Source organism: Pituophis catenifer, unplaced genomic scaffold, assembly GCF_029215685.1.
Source record: "Pituophis catenifer annectens isolate HBS135680 unplaced genomic scaffold, rPitCat1.0.hap2 SCAF_3, whole genome shotgun sequence".
NCBI classification, from domain to species: Eukaryota; Metazoa; Chordata; class Lepidosauria; order Squamata; family Colubridae; genus Pituophis; species Pituophis catenifer.
In genome coordinates, this window is record NW_027256883.1 from 40,606,094 (window position 1) to 40,625,211 (window position 19,118).

Here is a 19,118-nt window from a genome sequence, read left to right on the forward strand (position 1 = left end):
TGCACACTCTCAACCCACAGAATTACCACCTCATGTCCTCTATCTCAAGGTTGGTGCTCCAATCATGCTGTTACGCAATCTAACTGTGCAATGGCACCAGGCTTCAGGTGAAGACTCTGTACAAACACGTAATCGAAGTCACGATTTTCACAGGTATCAATCAGGGAGAAACCATTTTCATGCCCCGAATTCCTCTGATCCTATCAGACTACCACTTTGAGTTCAAACCAAGGGTGAAATGCTCCGGATCGGATGAGATCACCCGGTCCGGTAGCTATCTTGAGCGGTGGTTCAGCAATGGCAGAGCAAAGTAATGGCAGGTGTCATTACTTTCTGGTTTTAACCAGGAATTAATATGTTTTTTACCTTCTGCGCATGTGCAGAAGGTCTGCTTGCTCACGTGATGCGCACGCTTCCGAACCGGTAAGGAAGTTAAGTAGATTTCACCCCTGGTTCAAACACTTACAATTTCCCATTAAGGCTTGGTATGCCATCACCATCAATAAGGCACAGGGACAGACTTTGAAAGTGGCTGGTGTGCATCTGACGAGTGACTGTTTCTCCCATGGCCAGTTCTATGTGGCATGCTCCAGAGTCAGTTCACCTGACAGCCTGGTCATCTTCTAGCTAGACAGCAAAATCAGGAATGTTGTTTACAGGGTGGCCCTGAGCAATTCATCTGAGTGACAAATTGAAAGTCTATGCTATGCAACTTATTAGCCTGGCTACATGGACAAAACAGCCACGGTTGCTGCTGGGATTAAAGGGTTTAAAACCATCTATTTCATTGTTGTTACATTTATAATAATGTCTTCATCTGTAACAGAAACTTAGTTTACAGTCTCTAACCAAATAATACAGTCACTTTTTAAACTACTCATTAATTTTCAAGCTTTAAGTGTCAATTTATCAAGCCCCATCACATAGTTTCATAGCGAAGCACAGGGTATCCAGCTAGTTACTGTAATAAAATGTTGTAACATTGTCCGTCATTACTATAATTTCAGATTTATTGAAAACTTTACAATGTGTAGAATAGCTTTCAAAGATATACAAGATAGCATTATAAAATGCACATTTAATATTGATAATAAATAAAACCAGAATATGAATCAAAAATTAAATAGAGAATTAATTTAACTTTTCAGAGATTTTATTTGTGAATCAGCACATGGAATCAGGTGCTTCATGCAAGTTACAAAGTGTATCATTTTACTGTATATGTAGAGAAAAAATAATAAAGGGAAATCCATATGAAAAAGGAACTAAAAGTACAATGTTTTCATAAAATTTAGAGAGAATATAATTTTGATGGAATATTTAAGAATAGTTGTGGGAATCAGCTAGATTTAATAAAAGGTGGTTTAAAAATTGATTTTTAGTAAGCTGTCCAATTCATATAAGATCATAAAATAGAAAATGGCTTTGCTAAAACAGTTTGACAGCGAATAGTCATCATTGCTAACTTAATGCAGTTAGCATTACGTCACACAAAATCAAAAGCTTTTCTTTAATTTTCCACCCCTTCAATGTACTTGTATGGTGACAAATCAGAAAAAGATTTTTCTCTTTCAGTTTGTGCAACAAATTCATAACAGAACATGGCTCAAAGATGGGTTGGTTCTTAATTGTTATGTCTGGTTGCCTGCACTAGATGGCGCCAGTTAGTCAGCCTCAAGGCTCTAGGGGAAAAAAATAAGGCCCTCTCAAGTTTGAAATGATGTATACCTCCTCCTTCAAAAGAGTTATTACTATGAAATAGCATTAGTAGCTATTGTATCTGCAGCTTTAGGCAGTGTACGAAGTTAAGAATACATTTAGAACAAATACAATTTGTTCCAATATTTTGCTAGACCAATTCTAGAATATAGCTCATCTGTCTGGAACCTACACTGCATATCGGACATTAATATAATTGAGTGTGTCCAGAAATATTTCACAATTTATTTATTTATTTATTTATTTAATTAAATTTCTATACCGCCCTTCTCCAATAGGACTCAGGGCGGTGCACAGCCTAAGTAAAAACAAAGCATACAAAATTTAAAAACAGTATTAAAATAATTAAATATTTTGGCCGTAATTAAACCAACCCAATTTAAAATCAATTTAAAATTTAGCTCAAGCCAGCCCAGCTAGTTGAAATAAATAAGTTTTCAGGGCCCGACGAAAAATCCGGAGGTCTGTTATTATCCGTAACTCTGGGGGAAGGTTGTTCCAGAGGGTGGGCGCCGTCACAGAGAAGGCTCTCCCCCTGGGGGTCGCCAGCCGACATTGTCTGGCGGACGGCACCCTGAGGAGGCCCACTCTGTGCGAGCGTACTGGCCAGTGGGAGGCTATTGGTGGCAGAAGGCGGTCTCGTAAATACCCCGGCACTAAGTCCTCCACTCCTCTGCTTGCAACAAAATACCTTATGCCACCAGACTTGAAATTCTAGGCTTAGAAAACTTAGAACTACATGGCCTTCAGTATGACCTAAGCGTGGCTCATAAAATTATCTGCTACAATGTCCTACCTGTCAATGACTACTTCAGCTTCAACCACAACAATACACGAGCACAGAATAGATACAAACTTAAAGTGAACCGCTCCAAACTCCGATTGCAGAAAATATGACTTCAGCAACAGAGTGGTCAATGCCTGGAATGTACTACCTGACTCTGTGGTTTCATCCCCAAACCCCCCAAATTTTAACCTAAGCCTGTCTACTGTTGACCTCACCCCATTCCTAAGAAGTCTGTAAGGGGTGTGCATAAGAGCACTAGCGTGTCTACCATCCCTATCCTAATGTTCCCTTTATTTGTATTCATTTTATGTATTAAATTCATATATATTATCTAATATGTTCAATTCAATACATTCAGTTATATATATTATCTAATACGTACCTGACAAATAAATAAATAAAATATTGCCTTTCTTGCTTCCTATTCTGTTGGGCCATTAGGTAGTGAGTGGTTGGTTCTGATTCTAGTTGTATTGGTTCTCTTAAGTAAAGCCATTGGTTAAAGTCTCTGCCTTTTCTGTTCTCCTCCTTTCTGAATGACAAGAAAGCACCTGCCAATTTCAGAACCACAGCTGATCCATGGAGTGGATGACTTGCCCAATAAAGTAAGAGAACCTCTCCCACTTTATCTACTCCCACTCCTAGCTACCAGACAGCTCCTCCCATACTCACACCCATTGGTGAAATCCACTTTTCTTTACTACCGATTCTGTGGACGTGACTTGGTGGGCATGGTGTGGCTTGGTGGGATTGGCAGGAGAAGGATACTGCAAAATCCCCATTCCCACCCCACTCTGGGGCCAGCCAAAGGTGGCACTTGCCGGTTCTCTGAACTACTCAAAATTTCTGCTACCGGTTCTCCAGAACCTGTCAGAACCTGCTGGATTTCACCCCTGCTCACACCCCCGATTGGCAATCTGGGCATGCTTGTTTTGACTGTCAGGTCTCTAACATTAGTTTTCTCCAGCTGTTGATCAATTATTGACTGGGAGTGCAGGGAATTGCCAATATAGTAGCACCCAGCTGCAGTACCTTATGCTCTTTTTTCCAGGAAGAGAAAATGGCAGTAGAGGAGAATGTCTGTATCAGCCACAAGAAACCAAGTGTTGCTGGGCTGCCCTAGTACAAAAGGGCATCAGATATGATCCTTTAAATGCTGCCATGAATGGCTTGTGGGGAAACTGTTTTAAAACATAAAGAATTAAGTTAAACAACTTAAGCCTGTCTCAATCATGATCTGGATGTGAAATGAAAATAACATTATGTCAGACATGTTCATGACATACATTCATGTGGGAAAATGTCCATCTGGGTTCAGTTCCAAGTGGGAAGAAAGACACTGGAAACATGGAGACTGCTTGGAAAGATGGTTTAATGGTGAACAGGACCACATGGTTTTGAAGTCCTGGACAAAAAGAGCATATGGGTGTGTGTGTGTGAGAGAGAAAGAGAGAGGGAGGGAGGGAGAGAGAGAGATTGATTTATACTCTGTATTGGGACCTGCCTTGGAGCTTCCTGTTCCTGTGTAAGAAATGTATTCTGATTGATTGTTGGACTCCCATGGGGCCATGCAGGGGTAACTTTGTAGTGTCTTGATTCCCAAGCTTGGTTGAATCTTTCTGGGTGATGTAATCTCCCAGATGCCATGTGGTGAGTTCTGTTGCTAGATGGGTAGAGGGCTAATCCTATCATGTCCTGAGGGCCATGTCTTTTGTGTTGTAGATAAGCTGGCCCAGCCTTTCTGGGGCTATTAGCAAAGGTGAGGGCTGCTTTCCCAGAGAATGTGTCAGCCTCCGCCTTTACTGCTTTGGCTGCCATAGTAATGGAAGGGGGGACAGCTAGGTAGCATGGGGGGTGGGAAGCTTGCTGGAGGAATCTGGAGAAATTGAAAGCAATAGTTAAACCACCGGACTGTATCTTTGAAGCTGCTGTCAGGTCAACGGTCGTGGCATTCTTGATTGATGACGCTGCCAGACGTGTGCTTCCATCTGAGCCCTGGGAGACCTTTGGATTGAATGATTTACGGTGGACAGTGGGAGGGGATGCTTTCTATATACAATTTTTGCGTCTATTGCCTTAGATTCTGCTTTCCTTTGGTTGCGTTCACTTCATTTTCTAGTAAAAGTACCTTTCTCTATAAACAATGGAGTTTGGGTCATTCTTTCCTGGACTTTGAAGGAAGCACACCTGACATTATGTTTCTCCTTTTCTCAACCAGAGAGGTATAATATTCTGTTTTTTAAATATTTCCTAGAATATTTCATTTTTCTAGGAGAGGGATGGGTGCTAACTTCCTACACTAGAAATAAGCAGTTTGACTTAACATCATTGACTCTCATATATCAAAGTGAATAAATAGGGTTTTAGCTGTAGCAACAGCTATGTACATATGTTTTGTTTCTACAGGGCACTAGATAATTAGTGCTATAGTCATTTCAGGCTGCATCTTTGAGTTTATCCTCCTGAATGTGGTACAAGATACATAAAACAAACTTGACCAAGAATCCAGATACACCATAGAAAAAAGAACTTGCAAGAAACAAACTATAAATGCCTTTGTTGCTGGAGCAGCTGTGCTGCCGGCCATCTGACTTCATTTTCAGTCTGCTACAATGCATAAATATATGAGTTATATGGAAGAGTCAGTCCTCAACCATATCAAATCTATGTGAAGCCCATTAAGTCTTCTGAGGGGAGGGGTGGCAGCAGTGGTGGGATCAAGTAATTTAACAACTGGTTCTCTGCCCTAATGATTTCTTTCAACACCAGTTTGCTAAACTGCTCAGAAAGTTAACAACCGGTTCTCCTGAAATGGTGCGAACTGGCTGAATCCCACCATTGGGTGGCAGGCACCTAATTCAGAATTCTCATCCATGATTGGTTTCTCTATAACTTTCTATAACTTTACAATTCTCTATAACTCAACAATAATGCAAAACCTGTAGTGGTCCTAAACTCCATCCCACCTGGCAGCCCTAAAGGAATGCCATGGCAGATGGTGAAAAATGCTTCTGAAAAGTACAAAGCCTTAAGAGTTCTGTCTCCTTTCTAGATCTCAGTATGATTCTCCTATCAAGATGACCACAATATTAGAAGAGATACATGCATCCACATTAATTCTTAAAAAAAAGCTTCAAAAGGGAAAAAGAAAAAAAAGTGTTCCAAATCCCACATTCATATAAAGATGAACACTAGATTTTCCTTCTGCATACTGTATTTCTTCATTATTTACAGTATTGCATAGAAATTTATGGCTCCCTCTAGTGGAAATTCTGAATGCTTAGGTTTTTATCATTTTATACATTTTTTAATAATTTCACATGTTAAAATACAAAATTTGGTAGGATAAATAAAACGTTTGGGATATTATTTAACATTCGTTCCCTGACCCTTATTTCACTGTATTTCAGCCTACATCAAACAATTACATTCTAGGAATATATAATATATATATATTAATCTTATTATTTTGGAAAGACAGGTATTAGTTAGAGAACATAATGTCCTTTTGATTTAGATAATTCATCTTCAGCTCTTTCTCTCCCTTATAAAAGAGTTATTGAAGCTATAATGAACTCAGACTGCAACTACTTTGTATGAGAGGCAATAGTATACAAAAGATTTCTACCAACATTTATTTCCCTTGCGCTATGACTGGGGATGAAATCTAGAAAGTGAAAACAATTTTCTTTTTGCAAGACGTAGGAGTTGGAATTGGGCAGCACTTCAGATTCAAAGGCAAAAAGGCATGCGAGCATATGCCTGCAACTTCTCAGCCAAATCCATCTTTTCCTGAGATCATGCTGCAGTGGTAGAGAACAGCTGTATAATTCCATGGAAAGGTCCAGCTGCCTTAAGGAGCTGCAGGGGAGTGCTAGACAATGTTCCAAGTGCCTCTTTGCCTTCAAATCAAATCTAAAGTATGGCACAATTCTAGTAACAGCCAACTAAATTCACCTGTTATCATGGGCAAAGATAGATTCTTTTCTTTTTTTCCTCCTTAGATATATTAGACTATAACTTCCAGAATTGTCAGCCAACACAGTATGTAAGCTATAATATAACAAGTTGGAGGGCAACAGCTTAGAAAAGGCTGCCTAAGGCAAAAGTAGGTGGTGATATTCCAGATAACTTAGTGGGTGTGTGGAATATCAAATAAAGCCAAGTTATTCATATAAAGCCAAGACTTGAACTATAAACTATACTTGTTAGACAAAACACATCTGATAGACCTTTAAAATATCAGCCATTAATTTCTTTGATTACTTTGGACCTTTCCTGATAACTGATAATCAACTCAAGGTCAAATCTAAGGTGTGCAATCCAATTTTACACAAAGCTTTTGCTCCAAAGGCAAGCATAGAAATTTTGTGCAGAAATAGTTAATTAATAGCTTGCACAGGTTATTTTAGTTCAGTGAAATAAATAGGTGAGCCTGCTGAATCTAAGAAGTGGCCCTTTGAAATTGCCTGTATCAGTCTCAGACTTGTATCATTTCCATTTTTGGAATTTATTATAGTTATCTGACATGTTGGCTTTGCTTTTGACATGGGGAGCAATGATGGTATTGTGTGGTAGTTTGTGGTATGTTCTGGGTGTAAGAAGAAGGTAAGGAAAATTACTTTCATGAACTCTGATTTTCCTCCCTTTTAATAATATTAATAATATTTAATAATATCTTTTTCTTTTTATTAACTAATTGATACTAATTGATTGATTGTTTGCATGCATATGTATAAGAAAGCAGAAAAGGATTCTATAATCTATTTGCAGCATAAATGTAGAAAAAATATATATGAAAGAAATAGAGATATGTATAAATAGACATTGTAATCATATATAAATAGATTATTCATATTTTATCGTGAATCAGCATTTTATTTAAAGGGTTAGATGAACTGCCCCAAAGTAAACAAAGTATGAATGATATCTTTAGCTTGGCAAATAGGTTATATTGAATTTGATTTACAATCGGTCTGAGGCATTCTAATTATTGGAGCTATATTAAGCTTCCAGACTAGCTTCAAATCACTGAGTTCTCATCAATTCTCTACTACCTCCTCAATAGATTTATTACTCAGGGGAGAGCAAAGTCTTCCTAGTAATGGTGAAAGTACCAAGTTATAAATAGTGTTTGCACAGCAAACATCAAGGCAAAACCATAATTAATGAAGGTTCTTTCTCCCAGCTTGTGGGTTGGTTTCTGAACATTTAGTTACCAGGCTAGGTAACATCTTCAGTGGAGTTTAGGGGATCCCATCCTACACCCGAGCCACAAATATTCACCACTATTGCAAACCTTAATTTATATTGTAAATTTACACTCTATGTAAATATGAATATATATTCCTTTCTTTAGGCGTCAAGGGGAGCCACCTTTGGAGAATGGAATGCTTCCATATCTTGGCTGTGCTTTAGAGTTTGGGGTCAATCCTCTCAAATTCCTCAGGGAGCGACAAAAGAAGCATGGTCCCACTTTCACATGCCAATTGGCTGGAAAATATGTCCATTTCCTCACAGATCCTTTCTCCTATCATGCAGTGATGCAACAAGGAAGAAACCTGGACTGGAAAAAATTCCATTTTGCAGCTTCAGCAAAGGTAGCATTAAAAAAAATAACTATAGTAAGAAAGTACTTTTTCTGTTGAAAGTGGGCAGGGTAAAGGGCTCAGTTTAAAAACTATGCCACCAAATACTGATTGGTGTGGGGTTTGGGGTTGTTAGCACAAAATAAGGATGCTGTCCCAATATTCTTCAGATTCAAACTTTTAAATCCAATGGGGTGAAACCAAATTTCACATTAAATTTACCTATTGCTTTGTCTTACTTAGAGTTCAGTAATTCAAATTGCCTCTACTTCTTTTACAACCTAAAATAAACTTCCTTAATGTATATTGAGATTGATTTTCTTTATGGATTTTGATTAATCAATGCCAGCATACTTAAGATAAATTGCGGGAATACAGATGAATTTATTGTACACTTCCTATGCACTCATTGGGACTAACTTCCAGTTATACCTAGAAATTTCATTTTAAATTATTTATTTTCAAAAGACATAACAATAGCAGAGAAAGCAAGAATATAAATGTAGGATTCTAACTTAGTATCAGTTTAGTGATTGGTCTGACTGATTCAAGGTATAATTTTGTGCTTTCTTGCCTGATAATACTTGCCCTTAGGCTGGTATCAGCATGATTTATATCTTTCAAATAAAGAAACCAGTTCAGTGTCAAATTTTATCTCCCCACCTCTGTAATTTAGACTACTGTTGGAAAACAGAAATGTAAATGCTGCATTTCTCAGAATACATACAGTAACAACAAATTATTTGAAGTATAAATTTTCTGCCATAGAGATAATCATTATTATGATGGATTTTTAATCTGGAAGATAGGTTTTAGATAGGTTTCAGATTTAGTATTTGCTAACATTTTCTCCTTCACCATATAAAGCCAATGATGGATGTAAATCCATTTCCTATTATAGATGAATCTCCGGAATTTAAATGGTTACTAAATGGGAATTCTAAATGGCTGTACTCTATCACTCAGAATCCATCAGTAGGCAATATGTTTAAGTATACCTCATTCTTATGGTTTCTCTTCCCCTTTTATAAACTATAGAAAAAATAAAGTGCTTTCAATTTCAAATGCACATTCTTATTCAGTTAGACCAGGTCATACAATACTCTAAGTAGTGCCATTCAGTTCTACCTTTAAGATGATTTGTGGTGGGTTAAATGCCATCAAAATAGAATAAGAAGAGGGAAAGGAGAATAATTTAGATAATTAATTAGTGGCAATTAATATTCTTAATATTTGGTGGCAGGCCTTTGGACACGCAAGCATTGATCCAAACGATGGATTCACTACTGAGAATATACACCATACCATCATAAGAAAATTGCAGGGTAATGCCTTAACATTTCTCAGTGAAACAATGATGGAGAACCTGCATTATGTCATGGTGGAGTCAAGTGCAGAAAAAATGAATCTCAATGACTGGGTCACTGATAAGCTTTATGAATTCTGCTATCGTGTGATGTTTGAATCTGGGTTTTTAACACTTTTTGGTACAGAATTTAATACACATCATGACAAGCTCCTTGCTTCTAGTCAACAAGCCCAGAGAGCACGTATCCTCAGTGCTCTGGAGAACTTCAAGGAATTTGACCAAATCTTCCCAGCTCTTGTAGCAGGTCTTCCAATCCATCTATTTAAAAATGCCTACAGTGCACGAGAGAAGCTAGCTAAGGCTCTGCTCCATGAGAACCTTGAAAAAAGAGAAAACATTTCTGAACTCATTTCTCTCCGTATGTACTTGAATGATACATTGTCCACCTTTGATGATATGGATAAAGCAAAGACACATCTTGCAATCCTGTGGGCATCACAAGCTAACACAATACCTGCTACATTTTGGAGTTCATTCTATCTTATTAGGTGAGTTCATATAAATAGCGGTCAACAAGAAAACTATTTCTGTTTATTATGGTCAGTTTATTTACTGTTGACTAAATGGTCAGTAGTAGTTGATATGCTGGATGATATTTTTAAATATATTAATGATATTTGTTAAACATTTTCTTCTGCCTGTCTGATTTCAGACACTATTAATAAAGCACGACTTATTAGAGGTCTATAGAGAAGGAATGGCAGAGCCAGGGGACAAGTAAAAAGAGGGATCAGCCTAGAACACGGGTGTCAAATTCACAGTGTCATATTGCTGTCACGTGACATTTCGCAACATTTTCTCCCTTCATGGAGCTGGGCTGGGCATGGCCTGCATGTGACACATCTGTCCCGCGGGCCTCCGGTTGGACACCCCTGGACTAGAATCATTACTTAGCCACAGAGAAAGTCCACAACTCCCCACCTTGATTGCCATTGACCCATTAACCTGACCATAAGTTGAGAAGATTCCTGTACATAGGCTTTTAGCAATAAATCAGTTAAATTGGAATTTCACATGTGGACTTGGTCTTTTGCACCTGTACTGCTGTAGGTTATTACTTTGTAAAACACTATTTATATGTTCCATTTTTGCTACAAAGCTTAGGACAACCTTTTACAAACCAATATTACCTAACAACTTCAAATCAGAACTCTTACAAAGCTTATGCTGGACAGAAATTCAGGATTTGTTATCCTAGGATAATCTGCATTTACCGATTCCATGATGGCCAGGAATCTTTTAGAGAACATCTCTGAAGATAAGGAATCTCATGAAACCAATATTACAAAAGGAAGAGCATTAAAATAAATTCTAAAAAAGGCCATTTAAATTTGCTCAGAGTTAGATTGTGTAAATACCCTGTAACAAACGCTTGCAGCATCCTAATTTGGCAATAACATTTAAGAACATTGATGAGATTATTCTGATGATACATGTCCCATATCGATTCGTTTACCATTAATCTGACCTCCATAAGGGTTAATTGACCTATGTATTCAGGAGAAAAGATGAAACTACATAATATCGCCATAGAAATTTGATGCCAACAAGATTGGTAGTTGTCTATCATCAGCAGAAATACTAGCTCTGTAGGATCAGACATGATTCTGAACCACAAAGTCGGAATCATGGTCCATGTTTGGGCCTTAATGCTTGGAACATTAGCTTTAGGCTTCACAATTGCATTAGGAACACATCTTGGAGAACTGAACTAAATCCTAATAAACTTGATTGAATGGTTTAATATGCCTTAAGGGTTGTAAAAAAGGCTGAACTGAATACCGTAAAATAATTGTGCAACTTGTTTAGGCATAATTGCTGCAGAAATATAAATTTAGTTCTGTTAAAGTTACAACATGCCAATTTCCAGGTTCTGATGCTTGAGTCTCCAGTACTTAGGATGTTATAACTTCTCAATTGTTTCCTTTTTGGAGTATATGAAGTTAAAAACAAGCTTTCAGAATACATTTTGATAGTGGGGTACTAAGACTGAGAAGTAAAATGAAAAGCAGTAAAGCTGATCATAGAGAGGATGTAGACAGAACATTTCCATAGGCAAACTGAGCCATGCAACCACATTTCATACCTGAGTCAAGACAGAAATGCTGTCAATGGCCATGCTTTCTGTCTTGGTTTTTTAAAGATATGATTATCAAGGCAAGGCCTGCCTGAAACTTATCACAATCTGGAGCTGTTTCTGAGGATAGTGTACAATGACTGTAATAATGCATTTTTATTACTGTTCATTGTATGGCTTAGATTAATGTCTAGAATCACCTCAGCAAGATGGACAACACAGATGATTAATAATAAACATTTGTATTGTGATTTCACTATGTCTTTTTCTTTCAGGAATCCCACTGCAATGAAAGCAGCTACAAAAGAGGCAGAACAAGTTCTAAAAGATGCTGGCAAAAAGATCTGTTCAAGCAGGAAACCCATTTGCTTGAATCAAAAACAGCTAGATGACATGCCTATATTAGGTACGCTTGGTTAACTTTTGCTGAAATATATGAACTCCCATCTGCTAGAATTTAAAAACCACTAATTATCAGAACAAATCAGCTGGATAATAATCTTAGTCCTGCTCTAATGATGAAATATAGTATGCTTGGCTGGAACAATAGTTCATGCATTGATTTTGGTTTTTCATTTTTACTGGATCAGATTACTTTTGACTTTATTATCGGTACAGTAACACAGCTGTTTATTTTACATTTAGATGAAAGTTCATTCCTATTCTCTTTACACAGAGAGCATTATAAAAGAAGCACTAAGACTCTCCAGTGCATCCATGACAGTCCGAGTTGCAAAGAAAGATTTCATTTTGCAATTGGGCAGCGATTCCCACAATATCCGCAAAGACGACATCATAGCTGTTTATCCCCAGCTGTTGCATCTTGATCCTGAAATTTATCCTGATCCACTGGTGAGTTTTCCAAAACAGTTTGCCTGACTACGAATAGGAAGAAATTATTCTATATTATAAAACAATTTGGGTTCTGGTCAGTGAATTCTCCCACAGGTAAGAACTTAATACTGAATAATATCAGTATTTGCTCAGGCTCCATCTTTGCCTCACTATTACCAATAATTAGGTGGATTAATAATTTTCCTTCATAATGATATAATTAATCAGTTTAAATATCATCCCAATAATTATTTCAGTTTTAGCTTCCTAAGACGTTATGTTTTACCGATGTTGATAAATTACTGGGAAAGAAATAGACTGAGGTTATTAAGTAAACCGTGATTATAGGTAGAAAGAGTTAATATACAGCACACTACTCTGGATCTAGCAAGAAATAAGCCATAAATGCTAGAATTAGATGCCAAATAATGTGTTTTGCTGATAATTTTATTGAAGTATACAATACAAAGATAAATACAAATACAAACGAACAATATAAACAGTAAAGAAAAAAGTGCGAAGAGATAGAAGAAAAAAAGAAATCTTCATATATTCTTTCACACCATTTGAAGTATCTCATAGGAAATATTCTTTCAAGTCCACCTAGCCCCTTACTTTTCCAAAATTAACATTGTAGTCCCCTTTTTGCTGTTTTCCAAAAGTTTTTTCTTCTTCTTTTTAATCCTTAAATTTAAATAAAACTTTATTAATCCAGGGCACAAGGGAACTCCTGGCATGATAAATCTTGTATTCAGAAGATTATTAATAACCAAACATATCATTAGCAGATAACTTCCTAGAATAGTTAAGAAAGGTAGTAGGCAAATCCAGGGTGCTTTTGAAGGTGCTAAACCATGGCTTAAGTATGATGATTTTCCACAGATTTCCATAATTCTCAAACCTGCTGGAGATTACTATGTTACTATCTCTTCATGGGAAGCTTGTGGATAAAGCAAACCTGTGGGTAATCCTAGCCCTCTCCTTGATCTGGAAAGGAGTTCCAAAGAGCCAATCCATTCACAGGCTTCTTTTTTTGTCATATCTGGCAGTTTCATTCTTATGGATCCACCTTCAATCTGCCACTATTGCCCAGAAGTTCATAATTTTGAGAAAGTTAAAATTAAATGATAACAATGCAAATAGAATAGAATAGAATAGAATAGAATAGAATAGAATAGAATAGAATAGAATAGAATAGAATAGAATAGAATAGAATAGAATAGAATAGAATTCTTTATTGGCCAAGTGTGATTGGACACACAAGGAATTTGTCTTTGGTGCATATGCTCTCAGTGTACATAAAATAAATACATTCATCAAGAATGATAAGATACAACACTTAGGGATAATCATAGGATACTAAATAAGCAATCAAATCATACTAGTAAACTAAATAAAACAATATAAATCGTAAAGATACAAGCAACAAGGTTATAGTCATAAGTGGCAGGAGATAGCTAATAGGAAGGATGAGAAGAATAATAGTAATACAGTCTTATTAAATAGTTTGACAGTGTTGTGGGAATTAGTTGTTTAGCAGAGTGATGGCATTCGGGAAAATGTATATATATATACATATATGGAGAGAGAGGGGAACAGAAAGAGTCAGACAGAGTGTGTTTGGTATGGTGGAAAATGTGCTGGCTTAGAAGCTAGGAGATTGTTAATTCTTTTCCCACCTTAAGCAAAAAAACTAGCTGGGTGATTTTGGACCATTCACACTCCCTCAACCTAACCCACCTCATATAGTTAATTGTTGTTGGGAAAATAGGAGGAAGAAGGAGTGTTAATGTAGATTTGCCACCTTGAGCTATTGATAAAAATTATAAAGGCCGGATAAAAATGTAGTAAATAAACAATAGACAGATTGAAACAGAGTGATTGTTGCTTTGGAATTCATACTCGTTAATGATGAAGAGGAAAACATTTACTCCCTAAAAAATTTCTGAAATAAGTAGAAAGCAAAGAAATAATATCTATAGACAGTGATAACATTAGAAGTGACAAACTAAATGCAAAAGATCAAGGCTATGGCTACTCATTGGGTAAAAAAGGAAGTAGAGTTTATTGCTTATTTTTTCACTCAAAGTTTTTCCACTTCAAAGTGCTGTTTTAAAGTATTAATTTGATCTGAAATTTTTACATATTTCCAACATTTTATCCAATATTTTACTTGAAAGTTGTTTAATATTCCAAAATATATCATCATATTTAATTTATCTGCTAGTAACATATTCAGCAATTGATTTCCGAATCACCAGGAAAAAGAATGTCAGTTTTCATTTGCAACTTTCAAATTATCTTAAGGTTTCTTTAGAAATTGCTGAGTTAACAGATACGCTGCTTTGAATTTTGTTACAGACATTCAAATTTGATCGTTATATTGGAGAAAATGGAGAAGAAAAAACTTTCTGCCATAATGGTCGCAAATTAAAATATTATTATATGCCATTTGGAACAGGATTGGCAAAATGCCCTGGAAGACTGTTTGCTATTAATGAAATCAAGCAATTTCTGACTTTCTTGCTTTTCTATTTTGAAGTGGAGCTAATAGACAAGAATGTAAAATGCCCTTCTTTGGATCAATCGCGAGCTGGACTTGGTGTTTTGCAACCTTCAAATGATATAGATTTCAAGTACAGATTAAAACTTCCATGAATGTGAAGAGCACTATTGTGTCTTAGCATCAGTCCTCCAAAGAGGTGGAATGGTCCATCGAGTAAGGGTGTTATTGCAATATATTAAAAAAAAATGAGACAGTTTGAAGAAACTGCTATCATTGTTTTATATGGTTGTATAGTAAATATTTTTCAGTGTAAATCAGATTTCTGGACTGATTCTTGTGAGTGCTACAGAGAGTTCAGTCCACTAAATGTGTTTGTATTGGTTTTGAGACCAAATCAGAGTAAAAGGAAAAGATGAAAGAAGGGTTGACCGTCCATAACCCCAAAGCCTTCCAGATTAAAGTTAGAGACAAGATTACTTCACCACATTTTGAAAGCAATAGAATAACCTTGCACCATGCTGCCTTTTACGTACTTGCAAATAAAACTTGAGAACATAAGATCATGGATTAGACCTTAGGTCACTGATAAAATGTGTACAAAACTCATCCTAATACTGGAAGAGCATGAAATACTTTTTCAGACAAGGGTGGGCCAGCTTTCCTTATGGCTTTTGTAAACCCTGATCTATAACATCATGCCAGATGAAGATATGGGTATTGTGGGTTTCTGTTTGTTTGTGTATAACTACTGAGTATAGATTTTATTTTTCTTCAATAAAATATTTTATTCATCCTGGAAAGCTTTAAGAATGATTTCTTATTCTTCGGCTCAGACAATTTTCAATGGTACATCCCGTGGTACAGAACCAACCAAAATCTGCTCAATATGTAACATCTAAAAAGATATTCAGAGGAAAATGTCAGGGGAAAAATAAGAATTCTGGGTCATGAGCAAATAGAAGGTCACTGACAGTTTACTTGCGGATAGACCAAAGTAACCTCACACTATTTTATTCTTTCTCTGGCACAGTCAACAACACTACGCAAGCTTCCTAATAATCAAACAGAATGCAAGCTGTGTGCTGCTATTTATTTAACCTGTAATAACCTTCAAAACAAGCAGGCAAAGACTTTTTAGAATGAGTAAAGTATGAAAAGAAATAGTCAATAAGGATTCAGGCCAGCAAATGGATTCATATCACTTTTATTTTAAAAAAATATATTAGTATAGTACATAGATGTTCTCTAGTTGCCCTAGCCAAGTTCCTTTTCTTAGTCTAATAACCAGCGGTGAAACCAGCGGTTTCTTAGTCTAATAACCAGCAGTGAATTTCCCATCGCTACTGGATGGGAAATGTGAGCTTGCGTGCCTCTTCTGCGCATGTGCAGAGGGTCAAAAAAGGGACGTAATGAAGTCACGGAAGGTGGGCTGCTGGCGGCCCTACGAGTTTGCGCAAGCCGGACAGATCCGGCTCGATTTCACCGCTGCTAATAACTGTTAAAATCAATGCAAGGAGAAATCCCATCCATATGTGTCGCCTATCTCAGGAATTTGGATGAATTTCAATCTCCAGCATGCTGATTGGAGAATTCTGGGAGTTGAAATCCATGCATCTTAAAATTATCAAGTTTGAAAAACACCACATTAAATTATTTGTTTCTTTCCTCATGTTTTTTCAACAATTGTTTCTCAACTGATTTTTTTCTTCATCCACAATCAGTTAGAATTTTGTTATTCTACCAAGCATCCTTTTAAATATTTCCACTGATTGTGACTTAATAAATTGTTTCACTCTGTTCTAAGCAGCACATACATTCTCTTTCTAGTCGTGTTGAGAATTAATCTATCTTTAATTGTTTTCAGACAGGAGCTGTTCTTTCTCTTCTAACCATACATCTTTCATTTTCAATCTTTCATTTCTTTCTTTTTCTTCCTTGTCCACTTTTCTTCAAAAGCCCCTCTTGAAGCTGCCAAAATATTATTTGTTCCACATTCAGAACCTGTTACTATTATATGCTTCACTAATTCATAAGGAATTAAATTAACCATGCTTTATTGATTCATCACTATTTTATAAATATACATGGATAGACCGATATGTAAACCACAGATCTGAAGCAAGCAGGCATTTCTCAATGACAGTCACTATTCTCATTTGTTCTTCAGTGTTTAACAGGTCAATCTCTTTCTGCCATCTCTATTATTAGTTACTGCACCATAAATTATAAGTATCAACACATGAATTTCTACTATTATACACACTAGCAACAATCTAGGTCATCATGGATCTATAAATTGTAAGATACATATTGATTATGTATCATTAGGATTAACAATATATATAAGTATATTCTTATATAGGGGGGTCTTGTGTAGCCAAAATAGCACAAAAGGTATATAGCAACAATCTTGGTGAAGTCCTGAGTGTTACAGAAGCAAACATGGTTCCCTAAAGCAACCCCAACGGCTAAGTGATCGTAAACACACGCCCAATTCACTTGCATGAGTTCCCATAAGAATCTTATAGATTTCCAAAATCACACACGCTATTTTGCTAAAAAAAGGGCAGTGTTGTGATGGGCTTAATGAAGAAATGAAGAGATGAAAGGAACAAGATAGTAATTCAACAGAAGGCAAGAAAGAGATGTGTAAACTGACATTAGAAGGATTAAGGGAATAAATAGGGGATGCTTAAGAAGATGCAACTCAGAGCAGGAGATAGGATAAAATATAAGAGGAATACCCACAATAGTCATTTAAAAGCTGCATAAAAATGTGTACACTGCAGAAAGAACAAAAGCCTACATTAGAAAGAATTGCATGGAAACAGTAGTGCATTAAGAAATGTTGCTTATAAACAAACATGTGTAAGGGAAAGTTAGAGGTGATAATTTCAGTTTTTCCATGGTGAATTCTGTGCTTTTAAATAAAAAAGTATAAATATTCACAAAATAGACTGATACTTGAATACGTTCTATTTTGTATGAGATCTTAGGTATCACTTAGCTTTACATCCATAACTGCTTCCTTGAGCCATATTTATCAACAGCATTTTTGTCCACATGGTATATGTTAACAGGGTTACTTCTGACATAAATATTTCAACAGTCTATTTAAAGGAAATCAATACCATCTCTTCCCACAATACTCTTTCTTATAGAAGATTTAACTCACTAATGTCTTGATGGAAATTTGTCGCTTTTATTTAACTGGCTGTTTTTACTCTTATACCATTCTTTGACATATTTTGCCTACTACTATATATTTTTTCTGTGTTTTGTAATACTGTTTACTGCTAAAGAAAATAGCACGATGCATGTTCTTAGTATAAATGTAATATAATGGACCATTCAAGGTAAGGGAGTGACCATTCAATCTGAACATATAACATTCAAATGTATTTACAACATCACATTTATTTACAACATTTGCAAAATTATTTAAATTTATGTAGATATTGCAAATGATGTCATTTTGTAATTATATGCTAATGCACAGATGGTGCAAATTGATAGAAATAACATATGTTTAAGAAAATTCTCTAAATTATTATGGACATAGAGGATCTAACCTGCTATTTTAGGGAGTTGTCTGAATGCAGATTTTTTTTCCCTTTCAACATTTGATCAATGTGTGATTCAATGCCATTTGTCATACACAAAATGTTTTATTTCAAGAACATAATTTCCGTTCTTTCTACAAAATTTGAAAATGGGTTTTATTTTAATGTTCTTTTTATACTGTTTTTATCTTCCAAACTATCCTATCCATTTTACCAGGTTTTATGTCAGTAGTCCCATTTTGGTTCATTTTACAGCATGATTTTATTTCACTGCACAGGTAAAAAAAAACTTGTGTCCTAGCTTTTTCCATAATTTGCACAATGCTTTTTTCAACACAGAAGTTATTGGTTCTAACATTTAAAAAGGGTGGATAAATGTGCCTGAACCCCCAAGTTCAATGCGTGCGAGGCCCCCGTGCATGCACCCCCACCCCCTGCCCATGCATGTGCCCCACCCCCACATGTGCCCCACCCCCCGTGCATGCACACAAATTTGAATAGTTTCCTTTGAAAACAGTTTAAAACTGTAGCTATCATTATGTCTAATGACAGAGAATTCATAATTTAGTGGCATAAGGTATAGGCTGCTCTTTCCCCTAATTCCAAATTCTTTGTGAATGGACAACTGAAACAGAGAGACCAGCTGCGTGTCAATGTAGCTTGAGCCTAGGGCTA

General features: G+C 36.3%; 1 protein-coding gene across 2 annotated transcripts; it reads left to right on the forward strand.

Annotated features, from left to right (window-relative positions):
- The first annotated feature begins 6,990 nt into the window (after positions 1 to 6,990).
- Positions 6,991 to 15,674, forward strand: CYP7A1 (cytochrome P450 family 7 subfamily A member 1). Of its 2 annotated transcripts, none has more exons than XM_070942266.1 (6): positions 6,991 to 7,114; positions 7,866 to 8,130; positions 9,338 to 9,951; positions 11,816 to 11,946; positions 12,217 to 12,392; positions 14,736 to 15,674. In XM_070942266.1, exons 1-6 carry the CDS (start codon positions 7,035 to 7,037, stop codon positions 15,030 to 15,032), a joined length of 1,563 nt encoding a protein of 520 aa, XP_070798367.1. In that variant the 5' UTR covers positions 6,991 to 7,034; the 3' UTR covers positions 15,033 to 15,674. The 2 variants fall into 2 exon arrangements, with proteins under 2 accessions (XP_070798367.1, XP_070798368.1); XM_070942267.1 differs by having other exon boundaries at positions 7,866 to 8,106.
- The last annotated feature ends 3,444 nt before the right edge of the window (positions 15,675 to 19,118 follow it).

Excerpts from the sequence above, each read along its gene's own strand:
- CYP7A1 (XM_070942266.1), top strand. The coding sequence starts at position 7,035 with ATGTTGGCTTTGCTTTTGACATGGGGAGCAATGATGGTATTGTGTGGT. Across the intron at positions 7,115-7,865 it reads GTTCTGGGTGTAAGAAGAAG|GCGTCAAGGGGAGCCACCTT; the intron begins GTAAGGAAAATT and ends TCCTTTCTTTAG. Across the intron at positions 8,131-9,337 it reads CATTAAAAAAAATAACTATA|GCCTTTGGACACGCAAGCAT; the intron begins GTAAGAAAGTAC and ends ATTTGGTGGCAG.